Below are 16,488 nucleotides of genomic sequence, written 5' to 3' on the forward strand. Positions count from 1 at the left end.
GTTTTCCAAAGTCACTCTAAAGTGTTCTTGACCTGCGGTCTGAGTCACCGTACCACGGACAATGAGCGAACCAAAGGTTGAACAGCCAGCATTTCCGATGGACGGGCTTGACAGGGCTGTACCACAAAAGATTGAGACTCATGTTACCACCCTTGAAGATGATGAGGACCGCAACCCTCGGAGCTGGAGTCCAACGAAAAGACGCTTGATGTTCATAACACTCATGTCAAGCTCTATCCTGGCGGATGGGTATGTGCTGGTGTTATAGATTCCGGGAGACACACCACCTACTAACGATTTCCGTAGTGGAATGACATGGGGGTCGACTCTTATTGTTCCCCAGGCCATGGAGTGGGGTATCAGCGTTAATCATTCAGCGACAAGCATGAATTATGGTATGTTGTTGCAAGGTATTGGTGGTCTTATAGCCATCCCCTTGATTGAAGCCTATGGACGGTAAGTGCTATCGTGCTGGCTTTTAGAGGCATCGGCGTAAAAGTTAAGATCAAAACAGTCTTCCTGTATGGTTATGGCCACAGTTTATTACCACCTTCATGGTACTCGGTGCGACACTTTCAAATGACTACGGCACGTTTACTGCATTTCGATCTCTTCAGGGTCTATTTGGCACGGTCCCGCAGGTTGTCGGTTTGCCAATCATTCATGACATGTATCGTCCCGAAGGTATGCAAAGAAGCAGACCGGTCTAGGTACACTTTTAGAGAATCTTAACTCACAAAAACCTGCAGACTGGCCCCAGATGATCAACATTTGGTACGAGTCACACATCTAAGAATTAACCTTGTCGGATTGTTGATTAGCGATCTAACAGACTATTCCAGGGGAACTACGTTCTTAATAGGTCCTTTTATTGGTCCTGCTCTAGCTGGATACATTGGTGCAAGCAGCAACTGGAAGGTTTCCTTTGGAATTCTAACGGTATTCTACGGAATATCCACCATTTTAATATTCGTATTTGGTTACGAAACATACTTTGTCAAAGGACGGCAATGCCAACGCAATTCCCGCTTACAATCCATTCTTGGAATCAAGAACCACAACTTGCCTGTTGGCCGAACCCTCGGCTACTGGACTAAGTTATTGGCCATCTATATCTTCAAGTTACCCCTTCTCTTGACTGGCATTGCAACTATGGTGAACTTTTGCTGGCCAATTGGTATGCTAGGCTTTTGTTCCCATTTGTTTATCGAAATTTGATTCTGATCTTGCCAAGGTATCACTGTTACTGTTTCAACATTCGTTGCCGAACCTCCTTATCTCTTCAATACGGTTCAGTCCGCCTCGTTGCGATGGGCACCCATCATCGGTGGCTTGATCGGTACTCATTCCCCGCACCCCATGATTCTGTTTAGTTTCTTCTTTTTAGGAGAAAAAGAGAGAGAGCGTATGAACGATATCTGACAGACGGAGCAGGCTATGCCTTTGGTTATTGGTTCAACGGATGGATTGAGAGATCTCGCCGAATCAACTGGCGCCCTGAATACCGTCTGCATGGCGTCTGGGTTGCTATCGGAACCATGGCATGTGGTCTCTTGACCTACGGTTTTACTCTAAACTATGGCAAGCACTGGATTGGGCTTGCATTCGGTTGGGGTATGGTTGTAGCGGGTATGATTGCTAGCACGGTGTTAGTACTCCCCTACGCTCTCGTTCTAGGTCGTACATACTCACTTATATCGCCTTGTGAAGGTCCATCACTGCATATAACCTTGAGAAGTATCCAGATCAATCCACTGTTGTGTCTGCCATTATCAACGCATGGCGCACGGCAAGTGGGTTTTCCGTAGGATATTTTCAGCCTGCTTGGATCGCGAGAAATGGCATCTCGGCTGTGTTCGGTACTCAGGTTGCTGTTGTCGTTGCAGTATTAATCCTTACTATTACTCCTGTTATTATTATCGAGGGCCGGAAAACTAAGGCACAAGTCGCCCACGCATGATCATTCTGAAAAATGCATTAATTCAAGGTTTGTCTTAATTTTTAGTATATTCCTAATATTGTTAATGCCTTCGCACAGTTATATATGAGAAGCCATCATGATCCGGACCTTGCCAGAGAGGACAGGCGCTGTTCGACGGGAGATTGCGAGAAAATAGATAAGGCGTTTTCATATGAATTATTGTACTGTTAGCAGTTTGATTCAAGATACCTTATATTTTATAATATAACCAAAAGCTCACGTCGATAATAAGATTAGCCCCATATCAAAGGCGGTTCCTTCAGTAAGCAGCCTTATTAAAATGTGTTACAAGCCTGTCAGCAGGTCAAGCCACTAGCAAGGCAACTGCATTAACACAAACCTGAAAATCGCGATTGTTCCTTCGATCAACCTTGAACATCATCATTAACTGATATCTAATATCTCCAAAAAAAAAAACACAAGAACAATCATGTCTGCAGACTCTAATTCCCCGCGCGCCATTGCCCTTCGCTACATCTCCAACTCTCGTTTCCACCGTCGCTACACACTCCCCGCCACGGCGGATCATGATAGCCTCACCTTCACCTATGCGGATATCGGATCCACTCCCAGCTCGGCGAATCCGAATCCTCAAACCATCCTCTTTATGCCGGGCATGTTCGCTACCAGGTATCTTGGAGTATTTATACATGCAATCGCGGAGAAACTAGGCGTGCGTGTCTTGGTTGTCGATCGGTTGGTCCATCCACAACATCCTTAATCTTCTTCAATATTAACCATCCAAAACAGGCCTGGAATGGGCAACTCCACCGACGTCCCGCTAGACCAACGACTCTCCATCTGGATCGAACTAGTGCCCCGTCTCCTGGCGCATCTAGAAATCGAACATGTAGCGCTAGTCTCACATTGTGCGGGGACCATCTACCTCTTGAATACCCTGTTTTATTGTCGTGAGCTTCTCCATCCGGAGAGGCCGTTCGTCGCTTTTTTAGGTAATTCTTTCACCTCCATTGGTATTCTTTTCGCTCTAAGTACTGAAAAAGATAGCGCCTTGGGTTGACCCCTCTCATTCCCACGTCACGTCCATGCAAATGGCCCAATATGTACCAGTAAAAGCCTTCAACGTTTGGAATCTGATTCCAAAGTTCCTCCTTTTGAAAGCGGGTCCGGCTTTTACATCGAGTGAGGCTGCTATCACGAAGACCTCAAATGTCATCTCCTCCGGCTCTGGATTCAGTAGCGGTGGAGAAAACTATACGGAGTTAGAGAGGAACCGACGACAGATTGAGTATGAGTACGGACTCTCTCGAGATGTGCAGGCCGAGATCGATAGTCTGATATTCCAGTTCATGTTCGAGGAAAGCACTGTCGGTGCCAACAGTGAGGCTTTACAGTGCTTGCGGAAGGGATCTGATAGTTCAAACACTTGGGGAAAGTGCGAAAACTACGAAGCCTATGTGAAAGAGTTGGTAGATCTTGAAGGAAGGAGGCATAGACGGACAGGACAGGAAAAGCTGAAGGTAAGGGCGTATTTCGCGGGGAACGACTCGATGATTGGGAAAGCTGGTCAATATTATGTGGAGGAGTGTTGGGCGCGTGATACGAGGGAATTCAAGGACGCGCTTGATTTCGAGTCGAGGACCTTTACACAACTGGAGCACGACAGTTTAGTTCAGTCTGCTGAGGTTTTGAAGAGCATTTTTCTCCATGTTGGAGGAGCCATGCCCAATGATACTGAGTAAGATTAAGCTTTGCTTAGACAAACATGGCTCTTTGTGTCAGCTGGAATGGACTCTGCTGGCCTTTGGAAGTCACAGCGTATCTGCCGAATATCTACAATGCTCATCTTCTCTGCACTTCTCACTGCAATATATACTCAGCTTCAAATCTCTCAAGAGGTAAAAAAAGAAATAGGATCTAATAATCACAGATATCTAGATAAAGCCATTTCTGGAAAAATCTGTCATTTTTAGTGAGCAAACAGCGACACAAAGCAAATAGTGAAGCTTAGATTTTCAAGCGAATTCCGATCAGCAGAGAGTATCCCTCAAAGCCACAGACGCAAGCAAACACAAACAAACTCATCCATTCTAATCCATTCAGTCCCTCGAATCAAGTCGGGCAATGTGGGTAAAGATAGACCGAAAAGGCCTTTGCTTCACCATTCGGGTGAAGCGTAATGTGATACCAACCTTCGTGGATAACAAAGCTTTTGTATGTAACCCAAAGCCAGTGGTAGGCAAGGCTTTCGGGTCCATTGAAACCGTTAAAATACCAGGTGCAGTTCTGGTCAGGGATTGTGGCGTCCACAATCCAAACCCATTGGTACGAGACAGCCCAGTAAATGAAATATCCAATCCCCCCAAGAAACCCAAGAGGGACCGCGGCCACAACAGCACCAACAAGAACACAATAGATGATGATAGCTATCCACTTTATGAGGAACCATATCGCCTTGATAATCACTATCCCTGCCGTGAATATTCCGGTGGCTATGCATTTCAAAACTTGTTTAAATACCGAGAATACTGTGCGGAGAATAGCACCAGTGGTCTTGACAGTCTGGTCCCCGACTTTGCGGGCTCCGGCCACGACTTTTCTTGGTATTTCCCTCATATTAGAGCATCTCGAGGACTGGGGCTCCTGCGGATCTGGTGACAAAGATTAATTTGATCATGCATGTACATGAACACTGCCCATGTGATTCTTGTAGCTCTTGAGCTTACCTGTCTGTGCTTCGAGCTCTCCTTGGTCCTGACTCTTGTACGAAGGCGGGCTATGTAGAACCGGACATCTTTTTAAATATAGCGGCGGGGGGGCAGAGGTTTGCATTATTGATTTGGGAGAGTCCGATCTCAACACCCTGACCTCTCTCGAGGTCATATTGGGGTAGTGTTTCCGTAGATGGGGACATGATAGAGTCTTTTGCGATGTGCTATTCGGGCCGTATATTGGGAAACTCGCAACTTGAAGGACATCAGAGTGAAGAGGATTTCAAAGTTCACTGCTATGTGACACATGGTAGATCCATGGTTGACTCCATATGTAGCTGTCATGCGAGAAGGCAGAATTCGCTTGGTTATGACATAATGCTTCGTTCTGGCTGATACTGCATTGCTACACAGTTGTTGACATATAAGAATTCTGGCTTGATATATGGTTTGACTTGTTGAAGCATGCTCTTGAAATAGGTAGAGCAGATATTCGTGGTTTCCAGTAAGTACTGTTTATTCAGACCACTGTGTGATCAGAACCCTGACAGAGCCTCTAAAATTTCCACTCGAGGCGTCTACCTATCAACGTATGTTCACCAGGTATTAGATGTCTAACAGGAACAGTGGGTTATCTGATACCCAGACTTTTTGAAGTCGTCCCAGTCCCGGCAATGAAATTAGATACAATGGGAGAAAGGTCTATATCAGAACCAGTATCCGGCGCTTTAGAAATCGAGGCACTCACTCGGTAGAAGGTGTGTGGCTAAATTAATAGGTGAGAATAAACTATATTAAGCAAAGAGATAAAAAAGGAAAGGAGGGGGAAGAAAGAGTTTCCAGATACTGGATAGGATCTGGATATATAGTGCAAGTGCAAAAAGCAATGACCAGACTGGGGCTCGATCCCAGGACCTTATCGGTGTTAACGATACGTGATAACCAACTACACCATCCGGCCAATTGTCTGATAAAAGTCTTGACTTTTGGTTACAAAAGCAAAAGTTAATATTTAAGGGGATTACCATCCATCTTGCGGCAGCAAATGTAATCGGTAAGCGAGCCGCACAACCACCACACTCATTTTCAACTCGCCTCACTTTCTTGATGATTAACACCAGTCATACTACCAAAAATGCCTAAATCACCAAAATTACGCATTGAGCAGGAACGCAGAATCCTACTGGCTATATCTGCTATAAAAAGCAATGAAATTAGTTCTGCTAAAAAGGCAGCTCAGATTTTTGATATACCTTGTTCTACTTTACGTGGTCGCCTAAAAGGAGCCTCTTTTAGAGGCGAGACTCGTGCCAATAGTCATAAATTGACTGCTAGTGAAGAGGAATCGCTTAAAAAATGGGTCCTATCACTGAATAAACATGGAGCACCTCCTCGGCTTGCACAGGTACGAGAGATGGCCAATATCCTGCTTTCAAAGCGTGATACTACTTCTCCCCCTACTACTGTAGGGGAGAAATGGGCATACAACTTTATCAGTCGTACACCTGAGCTTAAAACCTGCATTGCAGGTCGCCACAACTATCCACGTGCTAGAGCAGAGTATCCTAAGCCCTAGGTGGTCAAAAGAAATCAAAGTTTCTATTCTTCTTTGTCACGAAACCAAGAACAGCGCCGGTTACGATCTAGAATTTCGAGGCTCGATCTGGCCATTAGTAAATTTTCACCTTGAATTGGTCAAAAGCATACACCCGCTCCCAGCACATAAGTAGTGAGGGGTATGGAATCCAGGATAAGGCTAAAGTGTCGGATAGCCTTGTGGGAAACTCTTCTTGAATCGATTTTCCATTCTCTTTCGAGCCTTACGGTTCTTCCTTTCGATAATTGCTGATGCTTGTTGTCCGATTTAAACATCATTTTACTGTCCAAGGAGCCATTGTTGAATGCGGGCCATATACCACTAAGGACTCTCGATTTAGAGGATCCCAATATTGGTTTCAAACCCCTCTCATTGTCCTAGTATTCTGTGAATTACGAAGGGTCTCGTTGAACACCGCAAAAAGAAGGGGTGTTCCAGGTTGCTCGTCAATTACGTTGAGTTGAGCGTCATGCTTAATAAGATACGCTTCATGCAAGAAAGCCAACTCTGGAGCTTGTCCATATTCAACAATCTTGATGTCAGATGCGTGTTCGCACAATTTCTAGGCCATCTTCGTGCGTCCTTTCCTGCATGCCCAGTACAATGCTTGACAACCCGTATTATTATTTAGCTGGATCTTCTCGCAGGTCTAAGAGCTCTGCCATCCGCACATAGCCAAAGAGAGAAGCAGGATGGAGCGCGGTGGAGTGCTCATAGATGCACACACCCGACGAATTAAGGTTTCCGCTGGGTTAGGTGTAGTGTTCAACAAACTCCGTCTACACTGCACAATCGACTGCAGTACCTACAAGAGTTCATTAATATCTAAGGCTTTGACAATATCGCTAATGGCTTCGAATGTACTTAATATACTGCTTGAGTAAATGCCAAGGCACCTCTTTTCCCTCCGTGTCATGGGGATCAGAGTCCCAATAATCTTCGTCCTTGCTGACATATTTCTCAGGAGTCCCCTTAAGGCTCTCGTCAACGTTCACACTATGTAGCAATTTGTCATTGTTCTGTCGTAGCAAGACGTGCTGCAGCCGCCATGGTAGTTTCTCTAATTTATAGTCTTCATCTTCCATAATAGAATTTAACACGGTCAAGGCATCGCAGAGCCATAACACCGTGTTGAATTTTTTCGGGTGTAGTTAGTACGGTGTGATGCTTTACGAGACTGGCTTCGCTGTGTCTCTCGGGTAGTCCTTTATCCCAGCCAAAACGAAAAGGTAAGACAGGACGTGATGAGCCTCGAAAAAAACAATTAAAAAGACAATGACCAGACTGGGGCTCGATCCCAGGACCTTATCGGTGTTAACGATACGTGATAACCAACTACACCATCCGGCCGATTGATAGAATTCTTTGTGCTTTTTTTGCACTATCAGCCAGGCATTGGACCTGTACGCACCATCCTCCAGTAGAAGACCACTTATATACTACACCATTGAATGTTAGTGCTGTATTGGCCTACCAACCCTGGTTAATTTATATTTTGATATAAACAAGGCTATCCGAAACAACTGCTAACAAGTATTTCAATCACGCATTACACAGAGTCTCCCACGCTGTTATGGCTTTCCCTGTCCAGCGGCACGGCTAGGGGTGTGCCAGAAATATATTTATCGTACTTTCGACTAGCACATTACAATCCCCACCCTGGGTTCCCTCGGCTATGCTATCAATGCCATGAACTTGATACATGATGGCCCATAGATCTTAAGTTTATGTCCAAGAGTGGTATCCATATAGCTCGCCCTAGCGAAAAGTATACAACAATACCCTGTTAGACCGACCAATCAATCACACACATACTCCGTCGACCTGATATGGCCATTGAGTTTCACGATACTCAAAGTTTCGGGACGCACAATAAGTGACTGACATCTCCATATTGTCTAGCGATTACAAGGCGTTATCCACTGATTGAGTGATGGCTTGGATACTTACCCTTCGCGGAGACTCGACGTTGCATAGTTACATGTCTAACCTACTCCGTTCTCCTCAGGAGAAGCAAATATCCCAGAGTAAACAGCTGCCATCTTGTTCAGCCTTATATTGTCAAATACCAGCTATATAAATTCATCAGTTGGCCGGATGGTGTAGTTGGTTATCACGTATCGTTAACACCGATAAGGTCCTGGGATCGAGCCCCAGTCTGGTCATCTTTTTGCTTTTGTACTTCCCAAGTCAGCTTGGAACGAAAGCAAGTTATTCTCTTTTTTTCCTTGCTTGATCGTACTACTTTGAAGTCCCCTCGTACGCCGAACCTAGGGCTTGTCTGGCCCAGCCTCCATCTATCGCAACATACCATGACTTTCCAGCTCGGCATCTTCCATATGCGAGGTCTTATCCTTTGTCTATACCACTTCCTGAAGGCTGATGTCGCATAAATTTCCTTGACTCCTCACCCCCCGCATATACGTTGTTGATAACCACTATCTACGCATTCTTAAGAAGCAGCATACATCTTCCTATACTCCGTACTTTAGTCAATTTCCTCCCCGGCGCGCCGGTGGTATTCATGGATATCTACGACGAAGTACTGATACCGCAGCGCTTCTCTGACATTGACGCACCAACAGACCCTATGACACATACATGTTAGAGAGTCAAAACAATTTAGCAGAGTTTCTCTCATAGTGAAGATGTTGTCAATGTTGTCTTCATTGGTACCCTGGTCGGACTCGTATACAACGCCCTGACTTGGAGCACCACTTTATGCGGAACAGCCCTAGTACCTCTACGACCCGTACCGGGAGTAGACCGCCTTCCATATGAGAATTCTATACAAGGTTATCCTATCATTCATGATTGCTACATAGCTTGATTCTCAATCCATGGATGTGCAAGGACATAAGCCTACTGAGTACATACATAAGCCCTAGTCCACTGATAGCACTTTTGAGGTTAGTCGCGGCTAAACCTAGACCTTGCCTCATATTGTTAAATACTGGTTGCAAAATCCATCAATTGGCCGGATGGTGTAGTTGGTTATCACGTATCGTTAACACCGATAAGGTCCTGGGATCGAGCCCCAGTCTGGTCATTGCTTTTTGCTTTTCATACATCCAAAGTTGTTCTATGATGAGAATCCCCCCTTTGCTTTTTGCTGTCATCAAATACTGAAGGTAGTGTGTGGGTGGGTACTTTACGTCTGAATTAATGACCGAAAAGTTGCCTTCTTATTCGATACCAGCTGAGCTCTAATCTAAGATTATTCAAATGCCGGACCTTTAGCTTTCCTATCTCCAGAAGTTGCCCTTCAGTTTGCTGCGCTGTTCGCCCAAGCAGCAGTATCCTCCTACCCTCTTCGAGCTCCCTGATTGTCTTCTTCAGGTTAATTCGTTGACGTACAGTGGACGCATCCTCGCCAGCTATGTCCTTAAGCTCATCCCTAGACAGTCTGTTGACCAAAGAGGACGAGAAAAGCTTGAATGGGGTCTCTGGCCCAGTGACGAGATGATAGTCTGCTGCCTGCATGCAAATGTTGTCCACGAATCGTTTCCGAGCTACCTTATAATAAGACTCGAGAATATCATGAATATCGTGAACGGTGTATTCAGTGTTGCTCATGTGATTTAGCACAGTAAGGTCTTCCAGTCGAATGACCTCTCCACCATAGCTGTTGTTGATGACTTTACTTTTAAGCTTAGAACACTGGCGTTCCTGGCGGCTAAAGACGTGTCAGTAGATGCATTTGTATACATAAGCCATGTCCGAACCAACGTACAATCTTTGGAGATTTTCATTGAAATAGTGATTGAGTGTCTTGGGTGCCTGGTTACGTTCCACATGGAGCAGAAAGTCGACTTGTGTCAGGGCACGCTGGTACTTGTCCAAAAGATTGTCCATCATGATTGAAAGAAGGTGGTTGAATACGCGTTTGTCCACACAGGCAATCTCTAGTGCCTTAACGATAAATCCATGGACAATTGTAATCACATCACTGATGTACCCCTTAGCAAAGTCAGGCCATTTTGCTGATTGCTTTTTCATACTAGTAGCAAGCAACGACGCGCTGAACGTGCCAATCTCGAAACCACGAGATGATTGGTATAGCTCCTTAAGCCACTCGTAGATATCACTGTCAGAAGGAAAAGATTCCCAGGTCTGCTGGGTAACGACATCCTCAAGCTCTGGTATGCTACCGGTCTTTCGAGTGAGGAATTCGTTCATATCCCCCGAATCGTCTGAAGGCGCTGTCGTAGACTTTGTGTTAGATGAATCCGGACTCTCTGTGCCACTAGTATCAAAGTTGTACTCATGGCCATATCGCTCAAGATCTTTGGCAAATGCCGTGTCTCGGGTGACAATCCTAGTGGCAAGTCGAAGGTCCATATGTTCGTCGAAGATATCATTCTCTCCGTAGTTCGTGCTCAGCGCTTGGGAAGTGATTTCTTGGAATTTGTTCATAATGTCTAACAGAAAACCTGCTTGCTGTTCTGGCGTCTCTCTCTCGTTACCAAGAGCCTTTAAGAAGCTCTTGGCTTCCTTCAGCCTCTTGCTGATTTCCGACCGGACCTAGTTATAAATTAGTATGGATCCTTTAATTGAGAGTGCAAGTAAGATATACCAAAGGAAACTCCCGTCGTGCATTCTCAGTAACAATTTCTTGGAGACGAGATCTCAAGGACTTGATGCCAAACTTATCTTTAGCAATAGTGCTCCAAGGTGCCTGCCGACTGAAAGCCTCTTCTGCCTCATCACGGTCAGTCTCCCTGTCCGTCAGCTCTTGTTGGTTTAAGTTGCGGACTACTATCCAACCATGCCGAAGAAATAACTTGTTCCCCGCAACAAGGTCAAGGACCTTATCTTCAGCTCCCCTATCTACCAAGTCTGGCTTTGTGAGAACTCCAATGCTCCTCTCCCCTTCTGCATCATACTCGCGGGCCATCTCGATGATTTCCTGAGTAGCGATATCAACGTTGGCAGGAACCACAGTAAGCATGATAGACCGAGGGTTCTTCATGTATGTTTCCACCATATCTCTGACCACAGCAATATCAGATTTAGAAGTTAGCCCCGGAGTAGTATTTTTGAAGATTCCAGGCACGTCGATCACACTCAGATGATCCTCTTCTGGCCCGCTGATCTCCAAGCAGAGGACATCTTTAGAGAATGTCGACAGAGCACAGTTTCCAGCGACTCCCATAAATTCGTGGACCTTTTATAGAGTTAGCTTAAGGCTTAGGATGAGCTCAAAACTGCTAGCTTACTTCTTGCATGACTGTGGAAAAGTGACTTGGCTCCAAGCTGCCGATGCTCTCAGTGTGCCATGCTCTAAGTCTAGCAGGGCGGTCGGGATCTGAGTCGGAAGCTGGGATGATAGAGGCACTGACTTTGCGAGTCGATAAGCCTCTATCTCTGCGAAAAATAATTTGTGTGGCGAACCGAGTGCAAAGTCCGCTATCGCGTGGAAAGGGGAGCTGGGTAAGGCCTTCAAGGACCGAGGACTTTCCACTGGACTGATCGCCCACAACTACTAGTTGTGGGAGAGCAATGTGCTGACCCACGTTGCAGGCGAACAATTTGTCGATCTTATCCAGTAGTGCTGGGTCGGCTAGCATTGAGTTTTCGGACGCCTCTTTCTCCATGATGAGAAGGATTTAGAGCCAATCTGCAAAGTGTATGTTTTGATTGAAAGTATACAAGCAGAGGGCTGAAAGACAGGAAACAGAATTTGATGGAACAGGAAATGGAAGGGAAAAGGCTGAGTTGTTGAGCTGTCAATAGGAGGTTGGGTTAAAGCATTAATTTATGTCTATTGGGAAGTTCAAACGAAAGCAGTGCAAACAGTCGGCCTCAAAATGATTGGCAATGGGAAGATGGTGAATGAATCGGCGGGCACTGATTGACGCAAGTTGCCTGCGCAACAAACAGCACCCAACAGCACAAGGCTGCAAAAATCCCTCCCTGCTATCAAATGAATATTTTTGGTATCGGGCGCCTGCACACATCTCTAGACCCTATCATTCCATTGTAGGAGTCCGCACTAACAGCCAAAATGTCATTAGCACTCTAAGAAAGCATCACCACGAGTGATGCTGTATTCCTCACAAGCCCAATTACGTATCAATGCCTTTGTTGTTGGTTCTTTCTTTTCTCAATTCAAGAGACTAATCTTCCCTGCTGTTAGGGCAGTAGCGATAGGCATATATGCACCAACTCCAGCCTCTTTCAACACCTTGAGATGATTTACTCGTCTCCGACCCGCAAACTGCGCCTCCGATATTTCTTTGCAGTCCCCAACTGGTCCGAAGGCGAATCTTCGCTCTGAAGACCAGGGGCTACTGCCACTGACGAACCGAATCCAACGTTTTCTTGTCTCTTGACCCACGATTTCCGCAGTGGGGTTAAAGGACAAATCAACACCCGCGAAGAGATAGAGAAGGTCAACAGCATGATGAGCGCGGCTGGAAGCTTGCCATGGGTTGGCTTGGTCAAACACATACCTATACACTCTCTTGTTGGCTGCCGCAAGCTTTTCAGAAATGACCTCAACAGGGAGCGTATAGCGAATGTCATTGACCAGATCTAAGGCACCCAGCTTACAGGCTGTAGGGCGGTCGGCGACCACTTGGTACAGCTTTCGCAGTTTGGTACCCCATTCCTTCTCTTGTTCAAAGGCAGCAGTAATCGTCTCCCCGTCCAGTGTTTCTACTCCGTTTCTCCAGATGACGGACTAAACATGGTTAGGAAGGTACATCCAACGGCTGGAATAGAATATCTATCAAACGCACCTCATATTCTGTGTCACCTATCATAAGCTCGTCGACCTGTTCCGGCTTCGTTTCCCAATTCTCAAGCTCTGGCTCCTCCTGGATCCACATCGTGTTCACGTTGCACTCCTTTAGTGCTTGTACGAGAGTAGAGACGGAGGCCTCACGAAGAGATGGCTGCCCAAGCTCCTTCACCTTCGTCTGTAAGGCCTGTATAAGTCCGTTGCCGCGCTCCACGGGCAACGGAGACGAGAGGTAAAGGGATCCAGATGCTAAAACTGCTCTCTTTACAGGGGGGCCAGTGACCAGATGTGCATGAACATAAACAGCACCTGCACTTTCACCGGAGAGAGTGATATTGTCCTAGAAGCAATTGCGAACTTAGTATAAGATCGACCATGAGCAAGATCTACTACGACTTGACACATACCGGATTGCCCCCAAAAGCGGCGATATTCTTCCGCACCCAATCAATCCCCAGCCTCTGGTCCTTCAGTGCGAGGTTCCTCTCTTTTCCATCTCCGAAGCTGAAGATGTTGAGTCGATAATTGATAGAAACAACAATAATGGGCTGTTTGGCCTCAATCGAATCAGCCACAATCTTGGCGGGATCTGTGACCAAGTCAATACTGGACATTAGATAGCATTGCAGACTCAGATTACTGACCGCAGATCTTGGATGCTCCCGAACAGAAGGTGACAACTTGAGAACCACCTGGATGATAGTCAGCCGTGAGTGTCCGAACGCTGAGGTCAATGTCATCAAGTCTGTACCATGAATCCAGATCAAAACGGGAAGGGGCGCCGAATTGGCTGACAAAGGCGGACATGTGATGTCCAGATTAAGACATTCGAATTCGTCCTCAGGCTCATCCAGAATCTCGAAATCTTCAGGAATCCGCAACAAATGGCGCACGTCTACAGCTGCCTGAGGGCATCTCGGTCTGCCTCATACATTAACAATTACCCATGAACTCAAAAACTTCGATGGCAACAAAAAGTGCACATACCCGTATTGAGTGGCATCGACAGATGCTCCATTGAAGTTATCTACAGGTTCGGCACGCTCAAACCTGGCGGGAATATTGGCATATTTAATTCCTCGGAATTGGTGGATATCAGTCTCCCCAATCTTGCGCGCAGTGCCCTTGAACTCTGCGTTTAGGGTTTGATGAGAAACTTGCGGCGCGCTCATGGTTCGTGATGGCTGAAGAAGATGATTGCGATGCCAGTGATCTTCTGATATGATCCGACCCCCCACTCTTTTGTATTCCCTCAGTCCCGGCTGATAGCCTTCAATGTATTGCCGATGGTCATCATCATAGCATGTGGGGCCGTTGCGGGGAGTCCCACCGCTGAGAGTTGGCCTGTGGAGGATCTTTCGTGCTCGGCTGATGAGGACGGATGAGAAGGCTTTTATCTTGTTTTAAGGATCTACTCAAAATTCACATATCGAATTAGAGTATGGTACAATATTAATCTAAGCAGCGAGCTTTGATCTAAAGTATGTACTGTACTACGATGATATATCCCCTATATATATGACCAGCCCTCGCGAATCACGCAGCAGACCGAGGCTCCACATTCTTCTGGCTTTTGAAAAAGAATCCACCCAAGAACAGCAGCACTGGTACGGCCGACACGCCCGTCAATAGTGCAAGGGCCCACGACATCGTCGCCCAACCGGCACTTTCTCGAATGAAGCCCGCAAAAAATGGCCCGACTATACTGCCCGCGGCAAAGGCGGCATTCAAAATTCCATATGAAAGAGCCATGGCTCCTCCCTTACCAAATATATTGGGATTCTTCTCTTCTTTCTCTTGTACAACATATGAGGCTTCCACCAGGATGGGGGGCATGAGGAAAGCTAGACAGGCCCCCAGAAGCGCTAGTAGGGCGCAAAGCAGTACTTTTTGTCTCATCGAGTCCTCCGTGACGAATCGAAAACAGACAATGACTGGGACAGTGGCGAACAGTGCGCCTGCTGCAAGGTAGCGACGTGCATTCGGGAATTTGTCGTTGAGGAATCCCACTATGGGGTCTATGAGGTGCGGGATGGATAGAGGGACGAAGATTAATCCCTGGCCTGTCTGCCCCCAGTGAAAAGTGTCTTGCACATAAAGGGGAAGCACACTGTCAAGTGAGGTCAGGGCGAGCGAGAGGATAAAATATGTCCATATAGTGACTAGCATGCGATGCGACGCTAGTAGAGTGAGTATGGCCCTCGCTGGGTGGGGCCCCGTGGTTGTCGAGTGATTGCACTTGTTGAGACCTTGGTCATTTGATTTCTCGATGATTTGTGAGCTTTCTGACAATGCAGGTGCTACGGTCTGTGGGTGCCCTTCTCGATTGTGATCGCTTTTCCGTGTAGAGGGGCCCGCGGACTCTGTGGTGCCTTGAGAGGCAGCTTCGTTATTCAAATTCTCGCCATCGGAGGATACCTCTGCAGGAGGGAGCCATTTTGCGGCATACTTCTTCTCAATCATGATAATCCGGAACAAGATGTCCAATCCAATCAACGCGAAAGCCAACGCAAAAACAGCATAATACCCTCCGTGTTCGTAAATAACACCGCCGAGGAGGGGACCTCCCATTACTCCAAGGGTCATCCCCATGCCGATATAACCTAACGCTTGTCCAAGCTCGTCCTTACCAACTGTATCGACTAGGAGTGCACATCCTACTGTCCAGACAACTGCCGCCGATGCTCCCTGGAACAGGCGGCCAGCGATCCAAAGACCGATATGGGTACCGACACAAAGCAACGCTGTAGCGGCACCCAAGGCAATCAAGCCGATTATTAGAGGCCACCATCGTGACTCAATTCGATCGGCTATGTATCCAGCAATAGCTGACATTTGACATGCTTGTCAGAATGATGTTTCATGGTGTTGGAACCAGAATAGTACTTACGTGAGAACGCCAGCAGAGCTGCTCCGTAGAGAGCCAGCAAGATAGATGTCCAGCTCTGCTCTAAAATGCGGCGTAACTATTAGTTCGCCTTGAACGGTTATCACAAAGTAGGCAAAGAAACTAACATACCATTATCTTCCGATAGGCCAACTCTCTCATGAAGAGCAGTTGGGGTCACAGGAACTATCTATGAAACATGTCAGAGACCATCTGATATTCAAGGTCATACAAACTGATCATATTACTTACTAGTCCATATAGCAAGATGTCCTATGATCGTCCTTATTAGCATATTCCGTTTGAGTTTGTTTGATATGGCATGATCGATAGTCGTACCGTGAAAACTGCAAACACCACCACAAAGATAATGAAAGACTTCGATGATCTCCATTCCAGGAACACCGGTGGCTCCGATGTCCCGTCACCAGACGGCCATAGGCGCATTTTTGTAGGAGTACCACGTTGATTATACCGGAAAGCAGACTTGATCTCGCTTTCCTATGACGTCATACAGCGATCGAAATAAAATTATAATGGGAACATCTGAAACAGTTAGGCAGGAAGTTAAGAAAGGCCAAGGATCTGATAAGAACTTGTCTCGGT

The 16,488-nt window shown here is 46.4% G+C and overlaps 7 protein-coding genes and 4 non-coding genes across 11 annotated transcripts; 5 read left to right on the top strand and 6 right to left on the bottom strand.

Moving 5' to 3' along the window:
- Positions 1-61: 61 nt before the first annotated feature.
- Positions 62-1,960, top strand: F9C07_2104242 (polyamine transporter; the record flags this gene model as incomplete). Its single annotated transcript, XM_071508971.1, has 8 exons — positions 62-249; positions 307-456; positions 515-684; positions 750-774; positions 843-1,177; positions 1,235-1,405; positions 1,426-1,648; positions 1,711-1,960. 8 exons carry the CDS (start codon positions 62-64, stop codon positions 1,958-1,960), a joined length of 1,512 nt encoding a protein of 503 aa, XP_071364800.1.
- Positions 1,961-2,411: 451 nt separating this feature from the next.
- Positions 2,412-3,684, top strand: F9C07_4348 (uncharacterized protein; the record flags this gene model as incomplete). The annotated part of the gene is made up of 3 exons (XM_041291551.1): positions 2,412-2,677; positions 2,732-2,934; positions 2,990-3,684. 3 exons carry the CDS (start codon positions 2,412-2,414, stop codon positions 3,682-3,684), a joined length of 1,164 nt encoding a protein of 387 aa, XP_041144032.1.
- Positions 3,685-4,066: 382 nt separating this feature from the next.
- F9C07_4349 (uncharacterized protein) lies at positions 4,067-4,610 on the top strand (the record flags this gene model as incomplete). The annotated part of the gene is made up of 2 exons (XM_071511210.1): positions 4,067-4,418; positions 4,486-4,610. 2 exons carry the CDS (start codon positions 4,067-4,069, stop codon positions 4,608-4,610), a joined length of 477 nt encoding a protein of 158 aa, XP_071364801.1.
- A 930-nt stretch (positions 4,611-5,540) lies between these two features.
- F9C07_t129 lies at positions 5,541-5,614 on the bottom strand. Its single transcript has one exon. It is a non-coding gene; the product is annotated as a tRNA-Val (tRNA).
- A 1,481-nt stretch (positions 5,615-7,095) lies between these two features.
- Positions 7,096-7,335, bottom strand: F9C07_4350 (uncharacterized protein; the record flags this gene model as incomplete). The annotated part of the gene is made up of 1 exon (XM_071511211.1): positions 7,096-7,335. The coding sequence occupies one exon, from the start codon at positions 7,333-7,335 to the stop codon at positions 7,096-7,098; it is 240 nt and encodes a 79-aa protein (XP_071364802.1).
- Positions 7,336-7,526: 191 nt separating this feature from the next.
- F9C07_t128 lies at positions 7,527-7,600 on the bottom strand. Its single transcript has one exon. It is a non-coding gene; the product is annotated as a tRNA-Val (tRNA).
- A 741-nt stretch (positions 7,601-8,341) lies between these two features.
- Positions 8,342-8,415, top strand: F9C07_t94. The gene has a single exon. It is a non-coding gene; the product is annotated as a tRNA-Val (tRNA).
- An 810-nt stretch (positions 8,416-9,225) lies between these two features.
- On the top strand, positions 9,226-9,299 carry F9C07_t95. The gene has a single exon. It is a non-coding gene; the product is annotated as a tRNA-Val (tRNA).
- Positions 9,300-9,412: 113 nt separating this feature from the next.
- Positions 9,413-11,847, bottom strand: F9C07_4351 (putative dynamin; the record flags this gene model as incomplete). The annotated part of the gene is made up of 4 exons (XM_041291538.2): positions 9,413-9,926; positions 9,984-10,774; positions 10,827-11,417; positions 11,470-11,847. 4 exons carry the CDS (start codon positions 11,845-11,847, stop codon positions 9,413-9,415), a joined length of 2,274 nt encoding a protein of 757 aa, XP_041144033.2.
- Positions 11,848-11,857: 10 nt separating this feature from the next.
- Positions 11,858-14,167, bottom strand: F9C07_2254031 (carboxylesterase type B; the record flags this gene model as incomplete). Its single annotated transcript, XM_071510098.1, has 4 exons — positions 11,858-12,935; positions 12,994-13,335; positions 13,403-13,916; positions 13,983-14,167. The coding sequence occupies 4 exons, from the start codon at positions 14,165-14,167 to the stop codon at positions 12,357-12,359; spliced, it is 1,620 nt and encodes a 539-aa protein (XP_071364803.1). The 3' UTR covers positions 11,858-12,356.
- A 364-nt stretch (positions 14,168-14,531) lies between these two features.
- On the bottom strand, positions 14,532-16,329 carry F9C07_2067163 (vesicular amine transporter; the record flags this gene model as incomplete). Its single annotated transcript, XM_041291539.2, has 5 exons — positions 14,532-15,823; positions 15,886-15,945; positions 16,015-16,072; positions 16,135-16,155; positions 16,222-16,329. 5 exons carry the CDS (start codon positions 16,327-16,329, stop codon positions 14,532-14,534), a joined length of 1,539 nt encoding a protein of 512 aa, XP_041144034.2.
- Positions 16,330-16,488: the final 159 nt, after the last annotated feature.

This window comes from Aspergillus flavus, chromosome 3, assembly GCF_009017415.1.
Source record: "Aspergillus flavus chromosome 3, complete sequence".
Classification (NCBI taxonomy): domain Eukaryota; kingdom Fungi; phylum Ascomycota; class Eurotiomycetes; order Eurotiales; family Aspergillaceae; genus Aspergillus; species Aspergillus flavus.